The 23941-nt window shown below is 47.4% G+C and overlaps 1 protein-coding gene across 3 annotated transcripts in view; it reads right to left on the reverse strand.

The window, feature by feature from the left end:
• Positions 1-22187, reverse strand: part of NPRL3 (NPR3 like, GATOR1 complex subunit) — an 87201-nt gene extending 65014 nt beyond the window's left edge. For 2 of the 3 annotated variants that reach the window (XM_068117701.2, XM_068117700.2), the window contains exons 1-3: positions 22088-22175; positions 21663-21885; positions 5722-5788 (exon numbers count right to left, since the gene is read on the reverse strand). In XM_068117701.2, the coding sequence (XP_067973802.2) occupies positions 5722-5788; positions 21663-21780 (185 nt within the window). In that variant the 5' untranslated portion in view covers positions 21781-21885; positions 22088-22175. Of the gene's footprint in view, positions 1-5721; positions 5789-21662; positions 21886-22087 lie in introns of all 3 variants that reach the window. The other variant, XM_068117702.2, reaches the window with a different exon arrangement.
• Between the last annotated feature and the right edge of the window lie 1754 nt (positions 22188-23941).

The raw sequence follows: 23941 nt of genomic DNA on the forward strand, positions 1-23941 counted from the left end.
TCCCACCAATGTCCCCCCTTGCTCTCATTCTTCCTGCCAATGTCCTTCCTTGCTCTAATTCTTCCTGCCAATGTCCTCCCTTGCTCTCATTCTTCCCACCAATGTCCCCCCTTGCTCTCATTCTTCCTGCCAATGTCCTTCCTTGCTCTAATTCTTCCTGCCAATGTCCTACCTTGCTCTCATTCTTCCTACCAATGTCCTCCCTTGCTCTCATTCTTCCTACCAATGTCCTCCCTTGCTCTCATTCTTCTGACCAACGTCCTCCCTTGCTCTATTTCTTCCTGCCAATGTCCTCCCTTGCTCTCATTCTTCCTACAAATGTCCTCCCTTGCTCTCATTCTTCCTACCAATGTCCTCCCTTACTCTCATTCTTCTGACCAACGTCCTCCCTTGCTCTAATTCTTCCTGCCAATGTCCTCCCTTGCTCTCATTCGTCCTACCAATGTCCTCCCTTACTCTCATTCTTCTGACCAATGTCCTCCCTTGCTCTCATTCTTCCTACCAATGTCCCCTCTTGCTCTCATTCTTCCTACCAATGTCCTCCCTTACTCTCATTCTTCTGACCAATGTCCTCCCTTGCTCTCATTCTTCCTACCAATGTCCCCTCTTGCTCTCATTCTTCCAACCAATGTCCCCCCTTGCTCATTATTTCTACCAATGTCCCCCCTTGCTCTCATTCTTCCGAACAATGTCCTCCCCTTGCTCTCATTCTTCCGAACAATGTCCTCCCCTTGCTCTCATTCTTCCTACCAATGTCCTCGCTTGCTCTCATTCTTCCGACCAATGTCCTCGCTTGCTCTCATTCTTCCTACCAATGTCCTCGCTTGCTCTCATTCTTCCGACCAATGTCCTCGCTTGCTCTCATTCTTCCGACCAATGTCCTCGCTTGCTCTCATTCTTCCTACCAATGTCCTCGCTTGCTCTCATTCTTCCTACCAATGTCCTCGCTTGCTCTCATTCTTCCTACCAATGTCCTCGCTTGCTCTCATTCTTCCTACCAATGTCCTCGCTTGCTCTCATTCTTCCTACCAATGTCCTCGCTTGCTCTCATTCTTCCTACCAATGTCCTCGCTTGCTCTCATTCTTCCTACCAATGTCCTCGCTTGCTCTCATTCTTCCTACCAATGTCCTCGCTTGCTCTCATTCTTCCTACCAATGTCCTCGCTTGCTCTCATTCTTCCTACCAATGTCCTCGCTTGCTCTCATTCTTCCTACCAATGTCCTCGCTTGCTCTCATTCTTCCTACCAATGTCCTCGCTTGCTCTCATTCTTCCTACCAATGTCCTCGCTTGCTCTCATTCTTCCTACCAATGTCCTCGCTTGCTCTCATTCTTCCTACCAATGTCCTCGCTTGCTCTCATTCTTCCTACCAATGTCCTCGCTTGCTCTCATTCTTCTTACCAATGTCCTCCCTTGCTCTCATTCTTCCTACCAATGTCCTCGCTTGCTCTCATTCTTCCTACCAATGTCCTCACTTGCTCTCATTCTTCCTACCAATGTCCTCGCTTGCTCTCATTCTTCCGACCAATGTCCTCGCTTGCTCTCATTCTTCCAACCAATGTCCCCCACCCTTGCTCTAATTCTTCCGACCAATGTCCTCACTTGCTCTCATTCTTCCTACCAATGTCCTCGCTTGCTCTCATTATTCCTACCAATGTCCCCGCTTGCTCTCAATCTTCCTACCAATGTCCCCCCTTGCTCTCATTCTTCCTACCAATGTCCTCCCTTGCTCTCATTCTTCCTACCAATGTCCTCCCTTGCTCTCATTCTTCCTACCAATGTCCCCCCCTTGCTCTCATTCTTCCCACCAATGTCCTCCCTTGCTCTCATTCTTCCCACCAATGTCCCCCCTTGCTCTCATTCTTCCTGCCAATGTCCTCCCTTGCTCTCATTCTTCCTACCAATGTCCTCGCTTGCTCTCATTCTTCCTACCAATGTCCTCGCTTGCTCTCATTCTTCCCACCAATGTCCCCCCTTGCTCTCATTCTTCCTGCCAATGTCTTTCCTTGCTCTCATTCTTCCTGCCAATGTCCTCCCTTGCTCTCATTCTTCCCACCAATGTCCCCCCTTGCTCTCATTCTTCCTGCCAATGTCCTTCCTTGCTCTAATTCTTCCTGCCAATGTCCTCCCTTGCTCTCATTCTTCCCACCAATGTCCCCCCTTGCTCTCATTCTTCCTGCCAATGTCCTTCCTTGCTCTAATTCTTCCTGCCAATGTCCTCCCTTGCTCTCATTCTTCCTACCAATGTCCTCGCTTGCTCTCATTCTTCCTACCAATGTCCTCGCTTGCTCTCATTCTTCCCACCAATGTCCCCCCTTGCTCTCATTCTTCCTGCCAATGTCCTTCCTTGCTCTAATTCTTCCTGCCAATGTCCTCCCTTGCTCTCATTCTTCCCACCAATGTCCCCCCTTGCTCTCATTCTTCCTGCCAATGTCCTTCCTTGCTCTAATTCTTCCTGCCAATGTCCTACCTTGCTCTCATTCTTCCTACCAATGTCCTCCCTTGCTCTCATTCTTCCTACCAATGTCCTCCCTTGCTCTCATTCTTCTGACCAACGTCCTCCCTTGCTCTATTTCTTCCTGCCAATGTCCTCCCTTGCTCTCATTCTTCCTACAAATGTCCTCCCTTGCTCTCATTCTTCCTACCAATGTCCTCCCTTACTCTCATTCTTCTGACCAACGTCCTCCCTTGCTCTAATTCTTCCTGCCAATGTCCTCCCTTGCTCTCATTCGTCCTACCAATGTCCTCCCTTACTCTCATTCTTCTGACCAATGTCCTCCCTTGCTCTCATTCTTCCTACCAATGTCCCCTCTTGCTCTCATTCTTCCTACCAATGTCCTCCCTTACTCTCATTCTTCTGACCAATGTCCTCCCTTGCTCTCATTCTTCTGACCAATGTCCTCCCTTGCTCTCATTCTTCCTACCAATGTCCCCTCTTGCTCTCATTCTTCCAACCAATGTCCCCCCTTGCTCATTATTTCTACCAATGTCCCCCCTTGCTCTCATTCTTCCGAACAATGTCCTCCCCTTGCTCTCATTCTTCCGAACAATGTCCTCCCCTTGCTCTCATTCTTCCTACCAATGTCCTCCCTTTCTCTCATTCTTCCTACCAATGTCCTCCCTTGCTCTCATTCTTCCGACCAATGTTCCCCCTTGCTCTCATTCTTCCGACCAATGTCCCCCCCCCCTTGCTCTCATTCTTCCTACCAATGTCCCCCCCCCCCGTGCTCTCATTCTTCCAACCAATGTCCCCCCTTGCTCTCATTATTTCTACCAATGTCCCCCCCTTGCTCTCATTCTTCCGACCAATGTCGCCCCCTTGCTCTCATTCTTCCTACCAATGTCCTCCCTTGCTCTTATTCTTCCTACCAATGTCCCCCCTTGCTCTCATTCTTCCTACCAATGTCCCCCCCCCCCTTGCTCTCATTCTTCCTACCAATGTCCCCCCTTGCTCTCATTCTTCCTACCAATGTCCTCCCTTGCTCTCATTCTTCCTACCAATGTCCTCCCTTGCTCTCATTCTTCCTACCAATGTCCCTGCTTGCTCTCATTCTTCCTACCAATGTCCTCCCTGGCTCTCATTCTTCCTACCAATGTCCTCCCTTGCTCTCATTCTTCCTACTAATGTCCTCCCTTGCTCTCGTTCTTCCCCAAGTCTCCTCTTATTGTCCCTTAACCCTGCTAATGCTGTGTTCCCTTCCCCTCCCTTTCTACTGTTCTTTTCGTTCTATTACGTCCCGATCCATTGCGTTCGAGCTAATCCATGAGCCTTGACACTGTATATAAAAAACACCATTAAAAAGCTTTATGGTGTATAAAGTGAAACTCGGGTGAAACCCAAATCCATCCTGTGACAGCAACAATGTTGGGATAATAAAGCGGGTGATCAATCATGAAAGACCAGGCCGTTTCTTTAACAGACTACTGCAACCACAGTTAAGCTTGCGGCAAACCATCACATGACGTTATCAGTGGTACAGATATCGCTGTTATCAAGAATGACGTAATATTTTCGGTCACAAGGGACGAATGTAATGCGAAATGATCACAGCCTTCATCAAATCCATGTACGGAAGGATGACACGGATCCCATGGTGAATGCTTTTCACGCATAAAGACGCACACATGCCAACAGGTTCATTTAACAAGGAGGTGAAGATTGCGGCGCCCGACCCCTCGAAGACGGACGACTGCAGAGGTTTGTCTAGGTTGCATAGCCACACTCTTCCACATCAATGATTCATGGAACATGTGCCTTTGACTGTCCTGGTTTTAGATTAAAACGCAAACATTCAAATGGGATCATAAATGGGAGAACAAACCTCTGACAATCGTGATTAAATCCCAATGCAATATTAACAGGGATGTTTTCCTGTTAACTGGGGGTCCCTCCGACCATGTTGCCACATTTTTGTGACCTTCCTCAACTCATTGCGGTCAAAGAATGGTCTTCTGCGTCATACTGTTTTCTTCCTCTGATGTGCGTACATTACTGTGTTCAAAAAGGATCCGACCTTTATTTTTCGTGCGTAAAAAAAAGAAGCTAGGGAGGCGTTGATTGGTGCACGTATGTAGGCGATCCTAATGCACACGCCTGAATTTTTTCCCACCTGCAGAAGCTGTCATTCGACGGCAGACCGCCGATGAGTGAGGACATGTAAGTGAGCGCCGTCGGATTTTCGTTTTTGACAAAAGGACGGAAAAACTTGAACAACGCTACTGCATCAAATTTTGTGTAAAGCTTGGCGATTCCCAAGTGGAAACGATCCGCAAGATTCAACACCGTTCATTCCATTATGAAGGAGGATTTGGGCTTCAGGAGAATCTCAGCGAAGTTCGTACCAAAGCTGCTAACGATTGAGCAGAAGCAACTCCGTTTGGAGATCGCACAGGACATGCTGGAGACCGTGAACAGCGATCCCAGCTTCCTCAACACAGTGATCACTGGCGATGAGTCCTGGGTTTATGGGTACGACCCAGAAACCAAGTTGCAGTCATCACAATGGAAGCATCCAACATCCCCGAGGCCAAAAAACACAAAATTTGATGCAGTAGCGTTGTTCAAGTTTTTCCGTCATTTTGTCAAAAACGAAAATCCGACGGCGCTCACTTACATGTCCTCACTCATCGGCGGTCTGCCGTCGAATGACAGCTTCTGCAGGTGGGAAAAAATTCACGCGTGTGCATTAGGATCACCTACATACGTGCACCAATCAACGCCTCCCTAGCTTCTCTTTTTTTTACGCACGAAAAATAAAGGTCGGATACTTTTTTAACACACTATGTACATTGCACGTCGGGTAATGACGATAAGAAGCATCAATGCACTTTAAAATCAATTACAAGGACATTGGTAGACAACAGACAAATAATGAACTGAACTTTGGATCCCAGCGTTGGGAGTCTTTCATTAGGAAGAACAAACATGGCGAGGTTTGTGTTCAATTATATCCTGCCTTTGTCGTAGTCGAGAGCGAACACCAAATACGACTCGACTCGGTAGCGCTCTGACTGGTTGGATGAAACTCAAAGAAGCTTTGGAATATTTCTACCTTTTCGGAAGTTTTGAACATCACCCTGGGTAAAAAAGGCTAACATTCTCACTCTGCAGGGACAGCGTTTGCACCTCAAAATGGTGTAATCCAGAGAATGATAAGGACCGATACGTCTCGCAATATTCCAATGATGGGGAAAATAAAAATAAAAATACGAAACCATTACCTGCAGTCTCCTTCTTGCTCTTCAACTTCTCCCGCACAGACAATGGCAAAACGATTCCTACGACAGGCTGCAGGAAATGGCAACAAACAAAAAACGGTGCAATTGTCATAAGGCAAGTCAAACCTGCACACCTTGTGGCTAGATTTGTATGAAATAGATTCATCCTGGCATGTCTACCCATTGTGAATCACAATAATCATCAATTTGGTTAGGCAGGGTGGTTTGGCCGGGCCGTGCGGCTCGGACACGATGGGTGGCTAGGTGTTTGTCGGATACGTCTACATTTGGCCACAGTATCAATGATAACTCGTCTACTTTTCATAAAAGACTGTGGGATCTTTATTCGATGAATGCAGCACACACCGATGTATCGCCTGGCATGAGGAACACCAGGGCGACAACTTATAGTTAGGTTGAGCTTCGAACATATATAGCTCAAAAGCAAACGCACATACCTCCATGAGTCCAAGCCATCCTGTCGGCCCCCACACAATGCAAATAAAAGCAAAACAAGGCTAACAAGCGTTACGCCTAGGTCCCCCGTCGTTGAAGTGATGAGAGTTGACAAAGTGGAAGACGCAAGGCGGCCATCTTGGATTTTGATGTGGCGACCCAATTTTCAATAGCGTGCTTCCTTATGCGTGTAAACACCCACACCAGATTAGAAGTTAGTAGTTCGTTTATTTTTCAACATATTTCGCTGACAAGGTTCAGACATATTGTTACGGATCTCAGAGACGGCACTCCCCTTAGCAAGGGGGGGTAATCCCATTGGCCTGTTAAGCTGGCCGTCTCTAGTCCTGGTACTTATAACGCTCCTCCGCGGGGTGAGATTGGTCAGGGTTATTGGTCCAGGTGTTCTCCCGAATACCTTTACCAATCCCTCCGTAAAGCAGGGAGACAAGTACCGCTCGAACCACGGACAAGATGGTATTTGCCGAGCGGTTTAGTAATCCGCGATTCGAGCCGTTAGCAATTGACTAACCCGATTCTGCACGTTGGCCAAATCGTGCCAGAGGTACTCAATTGGAGACAGGACAAAAGCGATCGGGGGAAAGAAGAAACCAAAGGTAAGAAATAACAGACATTTATTAATTATGTACACCAAAACCAAAGGAAGAGGAAACGAAAGTAATATACAGGACGAAGAAGAAGAAGCAGGACACAGGGCAGCCTTAAACAGTCTTATATTATACCCCAGGACAAACAGACAGACTTACACAAAAGGGGAATAGCAGGCAGGAATGACTGGAAGAGGGAGAAGGTCCAGGTGGGACAGCAGGGCTGGAAGGTCCGGGCAGAGGCACAGCATTGAGGTCCGCTCCAGGTCCACGCTACGGGCCGGAAGTGAACAGCCAGCGGCAGCTTCTGGTCTCGTATCTCACACGGTCGGACAATGCGAAGAAAGAGTGGGATTGTCGCCGTCAAACGGACCCACTCTCCTCCTTACAATGCTCCGCATCCTCGTCGGGTACCTCACTCATCTGCCGGATCACGTCTTCTCCCTCAACTCCCTCACTCATCTTCTCACTCAACTGTCCAAGCAGTCCCTCGCAGCCGCTTTTATTGTCCGTCTAGAAATCAAGCCGCCGGCTCTGATGACACGCCTACTGGTTGGCTCATCTCGGTGCTGGTTGGCCGGCAAGGGCTCGCTGACTCCACCTCTGCTGAAGAGTCGACGTGCCACACCTTGTTCTGGTGGCTCCGCCTCCTTCTTCCTCGGCTTGACCGCATGGCTTATGGCGGCGTGGTGCCAGCAAAAACAGCCCAATGCAACGGCAGCGAACGCGGCTGGCAAGCGAAGTATCACAATTTGGAGAGAGCAAAATGGACGGAATGGGGCCTATCTTATTTGATTAATGCAACGCAGATTCAACTATTGGGAACAGATCCTTAACTGAAACACACAATAATGAAATAACTACAGAGAGGTCCTATGGTTCGCTACGTGTTGTACCTGGACTAACTAGGGTGTGATCTTTAACAAAGCCAATTGATGGGGATATTTACAGGGGATCATTTATAAGGGAAACATTTACTAAAATTTACTAGTGAAGGTTCTAAAAACCGTAACAATATATATATACTAGCAGAAGTACCCGGCATTGCCGGGCGGGGAAGGGGAGGGGTACGGGAGGGGGGGGGGGGGGGAGCGAGCCCCTTGGCAAAGCGACCGATTTTTTTTTCATAGCGTCATAGCGTTTCATAGCGTCATAGCGATTTTTTTTTCATAGCGTCATAGCGTTCATAGCATCATATCGTTCATAGCGTCATAGCGATTTTTTTTTTCATAGCGTCATAGCAGTCATAGCGATTTTTTTTTTCATAGCGTCATATCGTTCATAGCGTCATCACGTGATCGCTCTGAGCGAATCAGCGCCCACCTGCTCTGATTCCGTCGATTCTGTGCGCTGAGGTAAATATGAATAAAAAATATGGATCGTCAAATATTTTGAGTTCGGCCATGTTCGTCCCACGCTCAATGGCCATGTTAAATATCAAGCACGTAAGCCTCTCCGTTTAGGAGTCTATCGGTAACATCACACACACACACACACACACACACACACACACACACACACACACACACACACACACACACACACACACACACACACACACACACACACTTTTATATATATATAGATGGTGGCGGCCATCTTGGATTTTGACGTGGCGACCCAATTTTCAATGGCGTTCTTCCTTAAATGCCGAGATACACCCACACACCAGATTAGAAGTTGGTACTTCACTTATTTTTCAAGATATTCCGCTCACAAGGTTCAGACATACATGGCGTCAGACATACATGGCGGTGGCCATCTTGGCTTTTGACATGGCGACCTAATTTTCAATAGGGTTCTTCCATATGCCTAGTTGCACCCACACACCAAATTAGAATTTGGTCCTTCGCTTACGCAAGGACGCACGCACACACGATGGAGGGGAAAACCATAGTCCCCCTTTCGCTCCGTGGTGCGACGGGGGACAATAATATTGACAATGCGAATCCATATTGCAGAATGCATCACTTGCGTATCTTCAATGTCGGATTAGCCCAGAGCAAAGCTCCGACCACAGGAGGTATAAATTCCCATCTGCTCAACAAAGTAAGAACATAAAATAAAAAAAAAACATAATTGGCTTCCACAGCAGATGCCACAATCATGAAACCCACTCAGGTACAATTCCCAAGAACCCACACGTTTCTCAATTAACCCAGCGTCGTCCACCTAAAGGGCCTCTCTTAAAAATAAAATGGCTACAGGCTGTCCCGGTCAACAGTGCATCCATCACCTGTAACGATTCGCAACGGCTCACCAACACAGAGTACAACATTCACATTCGCTCTCTGTTTCTCTCCACCAATTGATAATGGTCAATGGATGTCAATTTCAACATCGCCCCAAATCTGCAACGGGCAACAGCCACTTGTGATTTGACAAGTCTGACTTGGAGAACTCAACGGGGTGATAAATAAGAACATCGTCAAATTGGATTTCATTTCAGCTCAACTTCAATGTGCTTAAATCGGAGCGTGATACTGTTACAGACAGCTTCTCAGCAGTAGGTCGGTCCATTAAGGTCAAATCAGATCATGCGAGCCGTATCAGCTACAACATTTAATCACACAATCATTTAAGCTACGAGCTCAACGAGCTACAGCCGGCAGGAGGCATGCGGACACAGGAACGCAAGATTTGCACGATTTGGCAAAGAAACACTTTGAAAGAAGCAGCGTTTTCACCATCACATGGATTTGGGGCAAACATCCCTTTTAGATCTACAATGGCACTGGGTACTTGGTAGGGCGCACACCTCTGCAAGGCTGAATATTTTAAGTTTTGTATCCCACTGATGGGCCGGATTATTATTATTATTTTTTTGTATGCAGATCCGAGGGTCTTGTAAGAGCTAACACAATGAACATGAAAAAAATGCACAGACACACAAAACATGCAACGAAGGGAGTGGGAGACAAGAGGGGGAGAGGGAAGCACACAAGCACAACAGAAGAGACCAGGGAAGCTGGCAGATCCATGGAAGGGGAAGGGCTGGGGGAGGAGGGTGGGGTACATGGTACAAAGCAAATGAACACCTCCAGTAAGCCCAGGAAAGAAGCCGGTGATCCAACGAGGCGGATCTGGGGCATTTCAATGGGGGTACAAAAGACCAAGGCTCCGGATGGGGGAAGACAAGAGAAGGCGGCGAACAGCTGCCCCAAAGACCCAGAGGGAGAAGAGGGACCGAAGAGAGTGTGGGTGCCTGCTCCAGAGGGGGGAGAAAATAGGAATGAAGGAGTGAAGGCGAGCAGAGAGTCCCGACTTTGGCAGCCACACCAGAAGAGGGCCGCTGGCAGATCCTGCGCGCCCTGCAGGAACACTTGGGGGACAGAGCACAGACAGAGCAGGGGGAGCAAGGCCGGAGAGGAGTCGGCAGAGACAGAAAGATCACCCATCCGCCCACGGTGAGAGAGAGAGAAAGACCCCCAGAATCAGCCCCACCGCAGGAGACCCCAACGACTCTAAATGCCCCGGTCCCAACCGCGTGAAGCCGAGCTAGGCGCGAGGCAGGAGCACCAGCCCAGAGGGGAGAGCAGCACTCCACCGAGCTGCAGACAAAAGCCCCGCATGTGGTGAGGAGCCCAGAAACACCCTGAAAGGACCCCACATGACGGAGGATGCCCAGCCGGCGACCGGCCCCGGAGGCCAGCCCGGAAACACGGCCCTCCCATGAAAGACCATGGCAGATATAGAGATCCAAAAGCTTAAGCGACAGAACCCCTTCAAGAGGACAGCTCAGAAAGCAGATGGGAGGGCTATCCAAACGCCCCCCCCCCCCCCGGAGAGACAAAGCGAGGGCCTGAGATCCACCAGGACCCAAGGACATGCTCCACCCGCCCGACCAGTCTGCGATACCGTCCAGGTCTGCAGAGAGTGAAGAGGCTGCTGCCTGCCGATCTGAGGGGTGAGATATAGAGCGGGAGAGGGAGCGGATCCACCAGCAAAGAGACAGAGGATTTTCCAGAGAGTCGGAGAGATCATTAATGAAGACCAGAAAAAGCACAGGGCCCAGAACACTGCCTTGGGGAACTCCAGCCCGAACAGGAAGGGAACAGGAACAGGAAGAGGAACTTCAGCCCGAACAGGAAGGGGAGAAGAGAGATTCCATTCAGGGCCACACGTTGACTGTGACCAGAAAGGTTGCATTTGCATCCGGACCCTAACCAAAATCTAATTGCCTTTTCTCATCACCTACCAAACTCATCCACAAAGTTTTGTCATCACCTGTCCATAAATTTGAGATATCGTGAAAAGTATCGTTTTTTCCCCCATCTCTCAATGGTGAGGAATCACAAAAATTCTCACATCTGGATATGGATATTCACCAAAATCTAATAATTTTGGCCTGGTCACACTCCCAACATCTCCACCAAATTTCATCCGAATCCATCCACAACATTTTGAGATATCCTGTACACAAAAACAAGTCAATCGGATGAAAATTGAGGATTTTAGAAATTTGAGAAAAGTGGTTGACTTTCAGCTTTTGTTGACCTTTTGGCCTATGTTGATCTCAAAAATAGTTGGCGGTTGAATTCAGTTCGGTGATATGAAGATCCGATTCAAATTTCAAGTCAATTGGATGAAAATTGAGGATTTTAGAAATTTGAAAAAAAGAGTGGTAGACATTTGGCCTATGTTGACCATTTCATTTTCAAAAATAAATTGGATTTTGTCAGACCACCAACTTTAGCATTCGGTGAAGTTTCCAGAAGATTGTTTTAAAATTGTGACCTGTAGGCAAGTACAAGTGAGCGGACAGACAAACACACACAAACAGACGTCAAAGATTTTGAATCCACATGTACAGGACAAAGGGTCTGAAGGGAGACAAAAGGTCTGAAGGTGAATATCGGAAAAACGAAGGTGATGGCAAGTGGTAAAGCATGTGGTGAGGTGGAAAGAACTGGGAAGTGGCCGTGTGCTGTGTGCAGGAAGGGTGTCGGAGTGAACTTCATTCAATGTACAATGTGCGCTGAGTGGGTTCATCGAAAATGTAGTGGTCTGAGAGGGTCATTAACGAGTGTGGCAGCTACAGTCAAGTGCAAGGTGTGCACAGAGGAAGCTGCAGATGGAGGAAATGTTGAGTTGGATCTTGGAGACGGCGTGAAGCTGGAAGGTGTGAAAATATTTTGCTACCTCTGAGACATGCTGAATGGAGAAGGTGGATCAGACTCGGCAACGGTTGCTGGAGTGAGATGTGCATGCAAGAAGTTTCGGGAACTGAGTGGCGTGCTGACGAGGAGGGGAGTGTCGTTGAAGCTGAAGGGAACGGTGTATGCTGCATGTGTGAGAAGTGTTATGGTTTATGGGAGCAAGACATGGATAATGAACGTAGAGCAGCAACGAAGGCTGGAAAGGGTGGAAATGTGAATGGTTCGGTGGATGTGCGGAGTATCGTTGAGAGAGAGGAAGACAAATGATGAATTGCGTAAGATGATGGGAATAGAGCCTGTGATGGATGCTGTGAAGAGAAACAGGTTGAGATGGTTTGGTCATGTGTTGAGGAAGGATGAAAGTGACTGGTTGAGAAGAGTGATGGAAGTGAATGTCGAAGGAAGTAGAGGATGGGGAAGACCGAGAAAGACTTGGCTAAAGGTGGTGGAAGAAGAAATGCGGGCAAGGGGGTTAACAAGGGGAGATGCAGAAAATAGGGCAAAATGGAGAAGATAGTCATGGGGCCCGCAAGGCTAACCCCCACTCTAGCAGGGAAAATGGCCTTAAAATGCCTGTTGTTGTTGTATGTACAGGCAGGCACACACACACACACACACACAGAGACAGACAGACAGACAGACAGACAGACAGACAGACACAGACACAGACACAGACACAGACACAGACACACACACACACACACACACACACACACACACACACACACACACACACACACACACACACACACACACACACACACACACACACACACACACACACACACACACACACACACACGTTATGAGGGTGTTACAGTGTAAAATGTGGTTAATGAGAATAATCACTGTGTTTCTGTATTGAGCAGCCGTATCACCATCGTGCTGCTGGCAAGGCAAAGGGGGAGCCTCAAGGCCAGCTCTCCCCCTTTCTAGACATGGAGTTGGCCCAGGGTCCCAATGACCTCTGTCCTCGACTGATAAATGCAAACACCTTTGTACCCACATCTCACAATTGATGACAACAATCGATCGTAGTCTGTCGAGATACCTTACAGAGACTATAAAATTGAGATCACCGAGAGGGCTCCTGGCTGAAATTCTGTCTTTGGATGTTCCTTTGATGTATTTTGTGATAGGTACTTCAAGTACCTTTGCATTTTGGTATGTTCTTTGTGTATAAAAGTCGGACTCTCTCCCGAGCATTAAAAATATTCTTCCATGTAATCCTACTCTGAGGACAATGGATGATTTCATTACAATTGTGTTGACCTAATCATAATGATCTAAATTAATCCTCCTCACACACAAACACAAACACAAACACAAACCAGAGTGATCAACATACTTGTCAAAAATATTTTTTTTGCCAAGTAGGAAACAAAGAGACAGACAGGGGTGAAAACATAACCTCTGTCCACCTTCGGTGATGGAGGTAATAAGTCTCCCAAATCATCACACCTTGGCAGTTTAATCTTCGATCTGCCAAAAGCAATAAAACCAAAGCAAGGCCCAGCACCCCCCTCCCCCAACCACAAAAATAAAAATCATCCATCCATCCATATTAAATAAACCATCTCTGATGACAAAAGCTGAGAAATTGTGGAAATTATCTGAGGTCCTGGAGAATGCTCTCAACAGCACATTATGATAGGTCGAAGCGATGTCGAAATCGTTCAGACCAGGGGACATTGACATTCCCGAGTGAATAAAGTCTCCTGGTAAATAGAGATCAAAGTTCAGAGAACAGATTGGTTGGAGTTTTTCCGATGAAATTTTCCTTGAGATTGCAATAATCCGTCTAATTGAAGGAATGGAGAGAAAAGAAGGAACGAATCAACACAAGACAGCAATTCACCGGGAATAAGAAAAGGGGGACAAAGGAGCGGAGCTCAGCAGAATTCCCATTTTCTTGGTGGGGGTGAAACATGAAAAAGCTCTCCACTCATTCATTCCTCTGCTCACCTCAACTAATTTCTTCCTTTTTTGCCCTACATGTGGGACCAATCTTACACATTCTCTTCAATCTCATTCTTCCCTCCAGGTCTTCAAGACAGCTGTTCACCATCAAAACCATCTCAGATTGTCCCCAATCCAAAACCATGACCTTTTCTGCCCTCATTAACCCCCGCCCCTCGACTCGTTCACACCTCCAGGTCCACGTCCTTCCAAATTTCCAGTGTTTTCTTCCTGAGTTTGCTTCTGTATCCATCTTGTTCACGTGTGTCCTCTCACACTCCCATTCCTCACCACACCCATTATTAGTCCAAGTCTCCCTCTATTTTGTCCTTCAACCCTGCTGTTGGAGCCCCCCCACGCTCTCTAATGTTTTATCCTGATCCGTTCAGTGTTCTTGCACGAGCGCTGATCTTGTACACAAAAAAACATGACTGAATAAAAAAATAAAATAAAAAATATATATATTGTTGCGGAACCCAACGTCGGCCTCGGATCCCTTCTCGAGGGGGGATTAGTCCCCTCGTTTGTGACTGACCGCCGTGAGTCCTGAAACTGCACAAGCTCCCTCCAGAGGCAGGTGAGCAGCTTCGTTCGCGACCGCGGATAAGATGTTAATTTGCCGAGTGGATGGCAGCCGCGGCACGAACCGTTAACAGAAACTAGACCGATTCTCAAACGTTGGCCAAAATCGTGCCACAGGTGTCCAATGAGGGAAAAGACAACAACGACGGATGTAGAGGAAAGAAAGGCAAAGGGTAAGAAATACAAATATGATTTATTTACTATTTACACAATTGAAAGCAACCAAGGAGGAGGAAGGATAATAAAATAAAAACAAGAAGAAGAAGTAGCGGACAGTGCACCTTAGCTTACCTATGCAGTCTTACTTAGTACCCCAGGACAAGACAAAAGACAGACTACGAGCACACTTACACGACTGGGGAATGAAGGCAGGAACGATTGGCTGGAAGGAGGGGAAGGTCCAACTGGAACCGGAGCACGGTCGGGCCGGGAGTGAGCAGCCACCGCCCCCTTCTCGATCGGCACGTTCAGCAGCCGCCGTTCCTTCGCGGCCACGGTCGAAACTGCCGTCGAAGCTCACAGCTGTGGTGGTTTAAAGCTCATGGGACATCCCTCTCTCCTCTCCTGGACCACGCAGCTCGTCTCAGGTGCGTCGCGTGCTTTTTAAGCGCTCATCCTCTGTATCTCATCTCCGTAGCTCATCTGAGGTGGGGGCGTCTCCCGCGGGTTATACAAGCCCCACCCTTGAACCTTCGCGAACCTCCCAGATTGTTCTCTCTCCGCCCTCTCAAGCCAAACCCCTTATACTTGGTTGGTTGTTCGGGGCTGGCTCACTCCTCCCCTCAATGACGAGGTGGAGACACGCCTTTCTTCTCTGAGCTGGCCGCGTGCTCAGTGGAGTTTTGGGATGAAGAAAACCGCCCAAATGCAGTTGGCAATGGATGCTTTGGGAATGGGAATGAAAGGGAATCTATCTAATTGAATTTGGTGCAATGGAGTGTTAAATTAATGGAAGACAAGGCCTTAACCTACATAGAATAAGGAGATAACTGTATAGGATATATGATTGGCTACGTGTGGTATCTGAAATAACTACGGGAACAACCTTTTGACCTTTATACACAACAACTGGAGGAAGGAGGGTGACATTTTACAATTCATTACACAATAAAAAAAAAACACAATTCTCATATCCACAACAATATATATATATATATATATATATATATATATATATTCCTGTCTGACTTCTCCTACTTTCTGACCCAGCTATGTTCCCTCTCCCCCTCAATCCTCCTCCTTGGTGATTTCAATATCCACATGGACTCCACTGACTCCACAATAACCACTGACTTCACTGATTTACTCACCTGCTTTAACCTCACTCAACATGTCGACTTTCCTACCCATATCCGTGGTCACATTTTGGACCTTGTCTGCTCCACTGGATTAAATTTGCACCATCTCTATGGCTCCGACCTCACCCTCTCTGACCACTTAGCCATCACTCTGACCATCAACATCCCCGCCCCAACACCAAGGCATTATCGCACAATCAACTTCCATAAGCTAAACGCTCTTTCACCTACCTCATTCTCATCCACCCTCTCGGAAAAAATGTCCACTTCTCCCTTCATTGACCTCCACACCCCTTCCGACCTCACTGACTACTACAACCACACTCTCTCCTCCTGCCTTGACCAGCTTGCGCCTGTAAAAACCAAAACAGTTTCTTTCACCCATTCTGCTCCCTGGTTTACCCCTGAACTCCACCTGATGAAAACTCGTGCTCGCCAACTTGAAAGACTCCGCAATAAAACGGGTCTCACAGTTCACTCCCAAGCCTACAAGGACCACCTACAACACTACAAAGATGCCCTCTCCCGCACCCGCTCTGCCTACTACTCTCAAATTATCCACTCTGGCTCCGGAAACCCAAAAGCACTCTTCTCGACAATAAACAAACTCCTCCGCCCCCTGAACACCACCACCCAGTCATTCACAGTAGACAACTGCATCTCCTTCCTCTCTTTCTTCCAACGCAAAATTGACATCTACAACAGCTTGACCACCGCCGCACCCGCTCCCCCTCCAACCACCTGCCCCCCCTTGTCCTGCCATCCCCTGTCTCGGTTCTCCCCAATCTCCCCTACTGACCTCTCTGAACTCCTCATAGGAATGAAAACTGCCACCTGCACTCTTGACCCCATCCCCTCCAGCTTTGTCAAAGCCTCCCTCCCTGCTCTCTCTCCACTTATCATTGCAACAATAAACTCCTCCCTGTCTACAGGCATCGTCCCACCTTCCCTCAAAATTGCTGCTGTTACCCCCATTCTAAAAAAACCTGGTCTAAACCCTGACACCCTAAACAACTTCAGACCCATCTCCAACCTACCCTTTCTGTCAAAAGTTTTGGAACGCGCTGTAGCCACTCAACTCAAACATCATCTCTCTGCCAATAACCTGTATGAAACATTCCAATCCGGATTCCGGTCCAACCACAGTACTGAAACTGCTCTCCTCAAAATCACCAATGACCTTCTCCTCTCCTCTGACGCTGGCAACCTCAACATTCTCGTCCTCCTCGACCTCAGCGCTGCCTTTGACACCATCGATCACACTATCCTCCTCACCCGACTTGAATCCACCTTTAACGTTACCGGCACTGCCCTCTCTTGGATTAAATCATACCTCTCTGACAGATGCCAGTTCATCTCCATCAATAACTGCAAATCCCCCACTGCTCCCCTCCCCCAAGGTTCAGTTCTTGGCCCCCTCCTCTTCATCCTTTACCTGTCCCCGCTCGGTCACTTAATCCGCCGTCATGGTCTCCAATTCCACTGCTTCGCCGATGACATCCAGCTTTTCATCTCCACCAAGTCCGTCTCCACCGACACCCACTCTATCCTGACAAACTGCATCACTGAAATAAAATCCTGGCTTCAAATCAACTTCCTCAAGCTTAACTGTGATAAATCTGAAATAATCATCATTGGCCCAAAAACGCTCACAAAATCCACCCATAACTTTGCCCTCAACATCGACGGTATCCCAGTATCCACCTCCCCTCACATCCGGAATCTTGGCGTCATCTTTGACCAAACCCTTTCCTTCGACAAATACACTAAACAGATCACAAAGTCAGCCTTCTTTCACCTGAAAAACATTGCCCGTCTCCGCTCATCCCTCTCCTCCACGGCTGCAGAAACCCTCATCCACGCCTTCATCACCTCCCGTCTGGACTACTGCAATAGCCTCCTCTATGGTTCACCCTCAAAAATCACCAATAAACTCCAATACATTCAGAACTCCGCTGCCCGTCTACTCACCCATTCCCGGACCCGTGACCACATCACCCCCGTCCTTTACAAGCTTCACTGGCTCCCCATCCCCCAGAGAATCCAGTACAAAATCCTCCTCTTGACATACAAAGCCCTCCATAACCTGGCCCCATCCTACCTGGCTGACCTCCTCTCCAGACACACTCCCACCCGCAACCTCAACCTCAACCACCCGCAACCTCCCACCCGCAACCGCAACCCGCAACCTCTGCTGGTACCAACCTCCTGACCCCCTCCATCCGGACCAAATTCAGATCCTGGGGGGACAGGGCCTTCTCCATCGCTGCTCCCACCCTCTGGAACTCACTACCTCACACCATCAGAGACTCCTCCTCACTCACCACATTCAAAACATCACTAAAGACCCACCTGTTCAACACTGCATTCAACATTCAACCCACAGCATTTAACCCCTGACTATCTCTTCTCCTTCTCCCTCCTTTTGCTTTAAATATTTCCCTATTGATTCTTGTCTTTTTGCAATTGTTGTTTTCATGTATTGTTATGCATTATGTTTGCCACTCTGTCAAAGCGCCTTTGGGCTTCTGGAAAAGCGCTATACAAAATAAATGAATTATTATTATTATTATACACACACACACACACACACACACACACACACACACGATAGAAAACATTTCTCACACAGGATGTTCCCAATTAATCAGTCTCCATCCCTGGCTACTCCTTCTCTTTGAAGGATCAAGGACTTTCAGCTCGATCCGAACCGACGAGGACAGGGGTTCTGATCGAGCATCCACATCACTTGGCCACAACCGTAACCTTACTGACTCGAGCAGACTATTTGGTCCACTGCAAGAGGAAGATCTTCCTCAAAATGGTCCATTCCATTCTATCTAAGGCAATTAGAGACCACCTTCCTCAACATGGTCCATTCCATTCTATCTAATGAAATTCGAGGCTGCCTTCCTCAACATGGTCCATTCCATTCTATCTAATGAAATTAGAGGACACCTTCCTCAACATGTCCATTCATGCTGAGGCTCGTTTAAGAGCTAACACAATGAACATGAAAAACATGCACAGACACACAAAACATGCAACGAAGGGAGCAGGAGACAAGAGGGGGAGAGAGGGAAGCACACAAGCCAATTAAGCTGTTGGACCACTCCTTCTGGAGATGCAGGGAACACTTTTGGTGAGGTCACGTCTCTGACGCCTCTTTCGATCTCGACCTCACAACTATTTTTATTCAGTTTCAAGGATCACCAATCCATACTTCGCTCGATAAATTTGTGTCTGGAGTTGACATTTATGTGATGTGGAACTTGTATGATGGCATTTGTTTCCACGCCGATTGAAGGCTTTATCATAATCAACTAGAGAGAAGTCAATGGCGCACCGTCGCAAATCCCCACGCTTCCCACTAAAAGCAAAGTTGAAACATGACAAAGTTCCAATATCAAATTTTGAGTTTAAAAAAGAATTCCTCCATTTTGACCCCATTGACCCCAAGTTTCCACCCCCTGGGGCATGAACCAGAGGTCAAAAGCAAAAAATCGTTACATACAAGGCCTTTAGAAAGTATTCACACCCCTTGACCTTTTCATATTTTGTTGTTAGTCTGAATATAAAATTGATTGAATTGAGATTTTTCTTGTTACTGATCTACACATAATATCCCATAATGACAAAGTGGATTTTTTTTAAAGAAATCTACAAAATAATTAAAAGTGAAAAGCTGAAATGTCGAGTCAATAAGCATTCAATCCTTTGCTATGACAACCAAAATTGATCTCAGGCGCATCCAATTTTATTTGATCATCCCTGAGAAGTCTCCACAACTTGATTGGAGTCCACCTGTGGCCAATTCAATTGATTGGACATGATTTCGAAAGAAACACCTTTTATATGAGGTGCCACAGTTGACAGCGCATGTCGGAGCAGAAACTCTACCAGGAAAATCTTCGAGGAGAACCTCCTCCAGAGAGCAAAAGACATTTTCTGCAGCGAAGATTTACGTTCCAACAGGACAATGACTCCACGCATACAACCAAAGCAACATTGAAATGGCTTCAGAACAAGAACGTGAAAGTCCTTGAGTGGCCCAGCCAAAGCCCAGACTTGAATCCCAATGAGAATCTGTGGAAAGAGTTGAAGATTGATGTTCACCGAGGCTCACCATCCAACTTGAGAGCTTGAGCAAATCTGCAAGGAAGGATGGGCGAATTTCCCCAAATCCAGATGATACAGGCATACCCAAGGAGACTGGAAGCGGTAGTCACTGCCAAAGGAGCTTCTAACGAAGTGTTGGAGCTTCTCGGGGGGCTGAATACTTATGTAAATTAGATATTTCTGCATTTCATTTTCAATACATTTGTAAAAACTACCAAAAACATGTTTTGACTTTATGGGGTATTTTGTGTAGATCAGTAATGAAAAAAAATCTAATATTAATCCATTTTAAATTCAGGCTGTAACACCAAAATGTGAAAGTCAAGGGGTGTGAATACTTTCTGAAGACCCTGTATTTCTTATGCTCACCAGTGTTGATTGCATAAAGTCTCATTAAAAAATATATTTTAACATGTGCTTGTAAATTACATTTTTTGGTATTTGACCTTTTGACCCCACTTCGTGGGGCGGGGCTAAAATGACATTGCTCTTGCAGCTTCATGCCATGTGGTGGTCATAACAGCCAATGCTGCGGGGTATCATCATTGGCCGAGTACACGGCTGTGATGCAGTGCCCTCTGCTGGTTAGGTCAAGCATTTGCAATTTATTTGGGGTGCCAGCAATAGCTTGCCTACTCTTCACGAAGGACACCATGGGATATTTAACGCCCACGAAAGAATGCTGGCAGACGGGACAACTGGGTGAACGACCATCCGAGGGACGGCACATGCATCGAATCACCCTGTTTGTGAAACATCTTCATGACAGTTTAGAGCTGGGTCGGGACTTAAACCGAGGGTATACAGTTTAGAGGTAAGTGCGCGTACCTATAGGCCATCCTTTCAGCCCCTCCAATCATGATCAAGACAGACGGTGGAAGGCAATGCAATGACAGTGGGGTTATGGTACAACAAACAGAACAGAGGGGGGAAAGAGCATATCAAAGCGCATGATATGGATGGGAAGCTATACTGGAGAGGGAATGATGGAAAGGATCACCTGCGGTGATCCTTTCCATCAATTCCCCGGTCGGGATGGAAGTGTAGTACCAGCTTCAAGTCCTGGAAGGAAGAATGGGATTTGACAAACTTAGGAAGGAGATTCCACAAGTGGGAGGTGATAGTAGAGTGGAGTCGAGGTGAGCAGCAAGCATTCGTAAATGCTGATGTCATCTCATCTCGATTCTCGAAGAGATAAACTTATAAACTGGGTCTTGATGGCCGAATGTCTGTCCGTCCGTTAACTTTTTCCCATTTTCGCTACTCCTCCCTTATCACCCGCCTGCTTGTTCTGAAACTTAACAGAGGCATACAAGAAAGTATCTCGCACAATCGCTCGGGCTTGGAACTTTTGATTTCAGATCATGAGGGGTCATGAGGAAGGTTGAGGAGGAGCTCCAGAAGTGGTTGCCCCCCCAAACTTCTGATCCCTACTCGTCCCTTATTTACCAACCGATTGCTCTGAAACTCGATGCAGCCCTTCTGCTTGGTGGTCCGCACAATCGCTCGGGCTTCGATTTCGGTTCATGGGGGGGCTCCCAGAGGGGTTGAGTGAGAGGGGGGGGGGGGGGGGTCCCCCAAATCAGCAGAGATCTGAACTACAACTTCAGGAGATGACCGTCAGCCCACGGGGCTATTTTTGTTTATGGTCCCATGAGAATCCCTTGTTAAAATGAAACTGCAGCATTTATTAGAAGCAGTCCAATAAGGTTTCCGCCCTCTGTGGCGAAGAAGCTCACATAACACTGAAGGAACGAACTTACTGCTCGCAGTTTGTTGCTTGGTCTTGCGTTGGAAGGGGTAGCGGAACAGCAGCTTGTTTCCCCTGCTCCCCGAGCTCACCAGGATAACGCTGATCGGGTTCGTTCGATCTCTGGCCATTGCCGGTCCGCTTCGATCACCGTGACATCACCAAGCCCAAGGTGCGTTTGCGCAGAGGCCCACGGGGTCCGAGTTCCTTCGTCACGTCAAAACGGCCTAAGAGATCTGCGCAGACAACGAACCAGCCCTAATTATCCAAAACTAGGGCAATTAATTTTATAATGCAACATGAGCAATAAATAATTCATTCTGATGCACGTTTCAGACCCTTTGCCCTTTGGTAAATTATCGCTACAAAATCGTACACCACCAAAATCAAAGTTAATTACCCTTCAAAACCGATTAAATACTAATTTACGACACAAACCTGCACGCCATGAATGGCTAATAAATAAACTTCACGCAAGAGTTTATTGAACGACTTCCTTTATAAAAAAAAACAAAAAAAGATCTATATTAGTATATATGAGCACTGCCACGAACTATATTACCATGGCCATCATAAACTGTACAGTTATGCAAACGTCAGGCGTTCATCGAATGGGATAAAGACTGTCGGCGTGAACCCGTGTGGGCGAACAGGTGTAACAATTTACGAAATCAACGAAACGTTTATTTAACGAATCAACTGAACGCTTGACGGACGCTGACGTTTCTGGTGTTCAATCTCGCTAGCGGCCCTGGTTCAGTTTGTGGCGAAGGGTGGACGCCCGCAACGTCAGCTTCCCCGGCTCTTTCGAAATTCTGAAGAAGGTAAGTACAATTTCTACTCGCCATTTGTTATGTGGATTGAAGAACCAAACTTCTTGAATGTGGAATGCTTCGATGAGGTATTGGGACAGGCCACGGCGTCGTCTATTGAGAGTGAGCGTGAACTGCCGGAGATGACAAGTTTTTTGGATGCTGACAGTGACACCTTCAACTTCAAGCTGTTGTCTTTGAGTGCGTCAAGCAGCCGTTTCCAGTTGATGAGCAAGTCCAGTTCGTCTGCTTGTTCCACTTCAACAGAGATCAGCTAGTTTGGCCACAACACCTGCCCTCGCTCGATGCCCAGGTGCGCGTACCTCGCTCGATGCCCAGGTGCGCGTACCTCGCTCGATGCCCAGGTGCGCGTACCTTGCTCATCACACATTTATCCCATCGTCTTCAGTTGTCATACCCTTCCTCCCATCCATAGCACACAATCTTGTGGTGAGGCAGTTGCTCTGAAACAACTTGCCTTTGCCTCTTGGAAGGCAAATCCAATGGAAGGTAATCTCAGTTCTTCACAAAGCTCGGAACAAGTGTGTCTACCCTCAGGAGTGCCAGGAAACTATCTCTCCACTCAAGACTGAACTCTGAAACCTGTCTCTCCTCCAAATCTTGGTGGCGTATGGTCAAATCTGTTTCTGGTGTTTGTTCCCCCTCCATCCCCTCCCTTACCTCAAACGGCCACACAGCTGACTCCGCACGTGAAAAAGCCGAATGCCTTAACTCTGGGTTTGCCTCAAAATCTTGTCCCAAACCCGTCTGTACCCACCGTACCCAGTCGTACCCAGCTGCTCCTGGACTCTGTCCTTCTCTCCTGACAAGGTGGAGGAGTTTGTCAAACCTTGACTGATTCTGCAACTGGACCAGATGGCATCAGCCCATGGGTCCTAAAATCCTGCCCTGCCACTCGATCTCACTCTCACTCTCTCTCAATTCTCTTCACCTTCTCTTTTGTTCAACGTCATCTGCCATCAGCTTGGAAATCAGCCAACCTCTCCGCTTTGCACAAAAAAGTGCAAAAACGGATCGTTGCGGCTACAGATCAAACGGTCTGCTCCCAATAATCAGCAAGGTCATGGAATCGATCGTTGCTTCTGATATTAAATCCTTTCTCTTCTCCAATGGCTTCATCTCTGGTCAATTTTGGATTCAGACCAGGTCATTCTACTCTGGACATGCTGCTGTCTCAATGGATGGAGGTCCTCAATGCCAAACAGGAAATCAGAGCTGTCTCCCTTGACATATCTCGTGCCTTCGATATGGTCTGGCACCCGCTCTGCTCACCAAACCCTCTTCTTATGTTATCCATGCAAACCTCCATGCATTGCTTGCCAACTTCCTCTGGTTGCAGTCAACGTGTGGCCCTGAATGGAATTCTCTCATCTCCCCTTGCTGTTCAGACTTGAGTTCCTCAAGGCAGTGTTCTGGGCCCTGTGCTTTCTGTTCTTCATTAATGATCTCTTCGACTCTT

This window comes from Myxine glutinosa, chromosome 5 (assembly GCF_964187855.1).
Source record: "Myxine glutinosa chromosome 5, kmMyxGlut1.1, whole genome shotgun sequence".
In the NCBI taxonomy this organism is placed as follows: Eukaryota; Metazoa; Chordata; class Myxini; order Myxiniformes; family Myxinidae; genus Myxine; species Myxine glutinosa.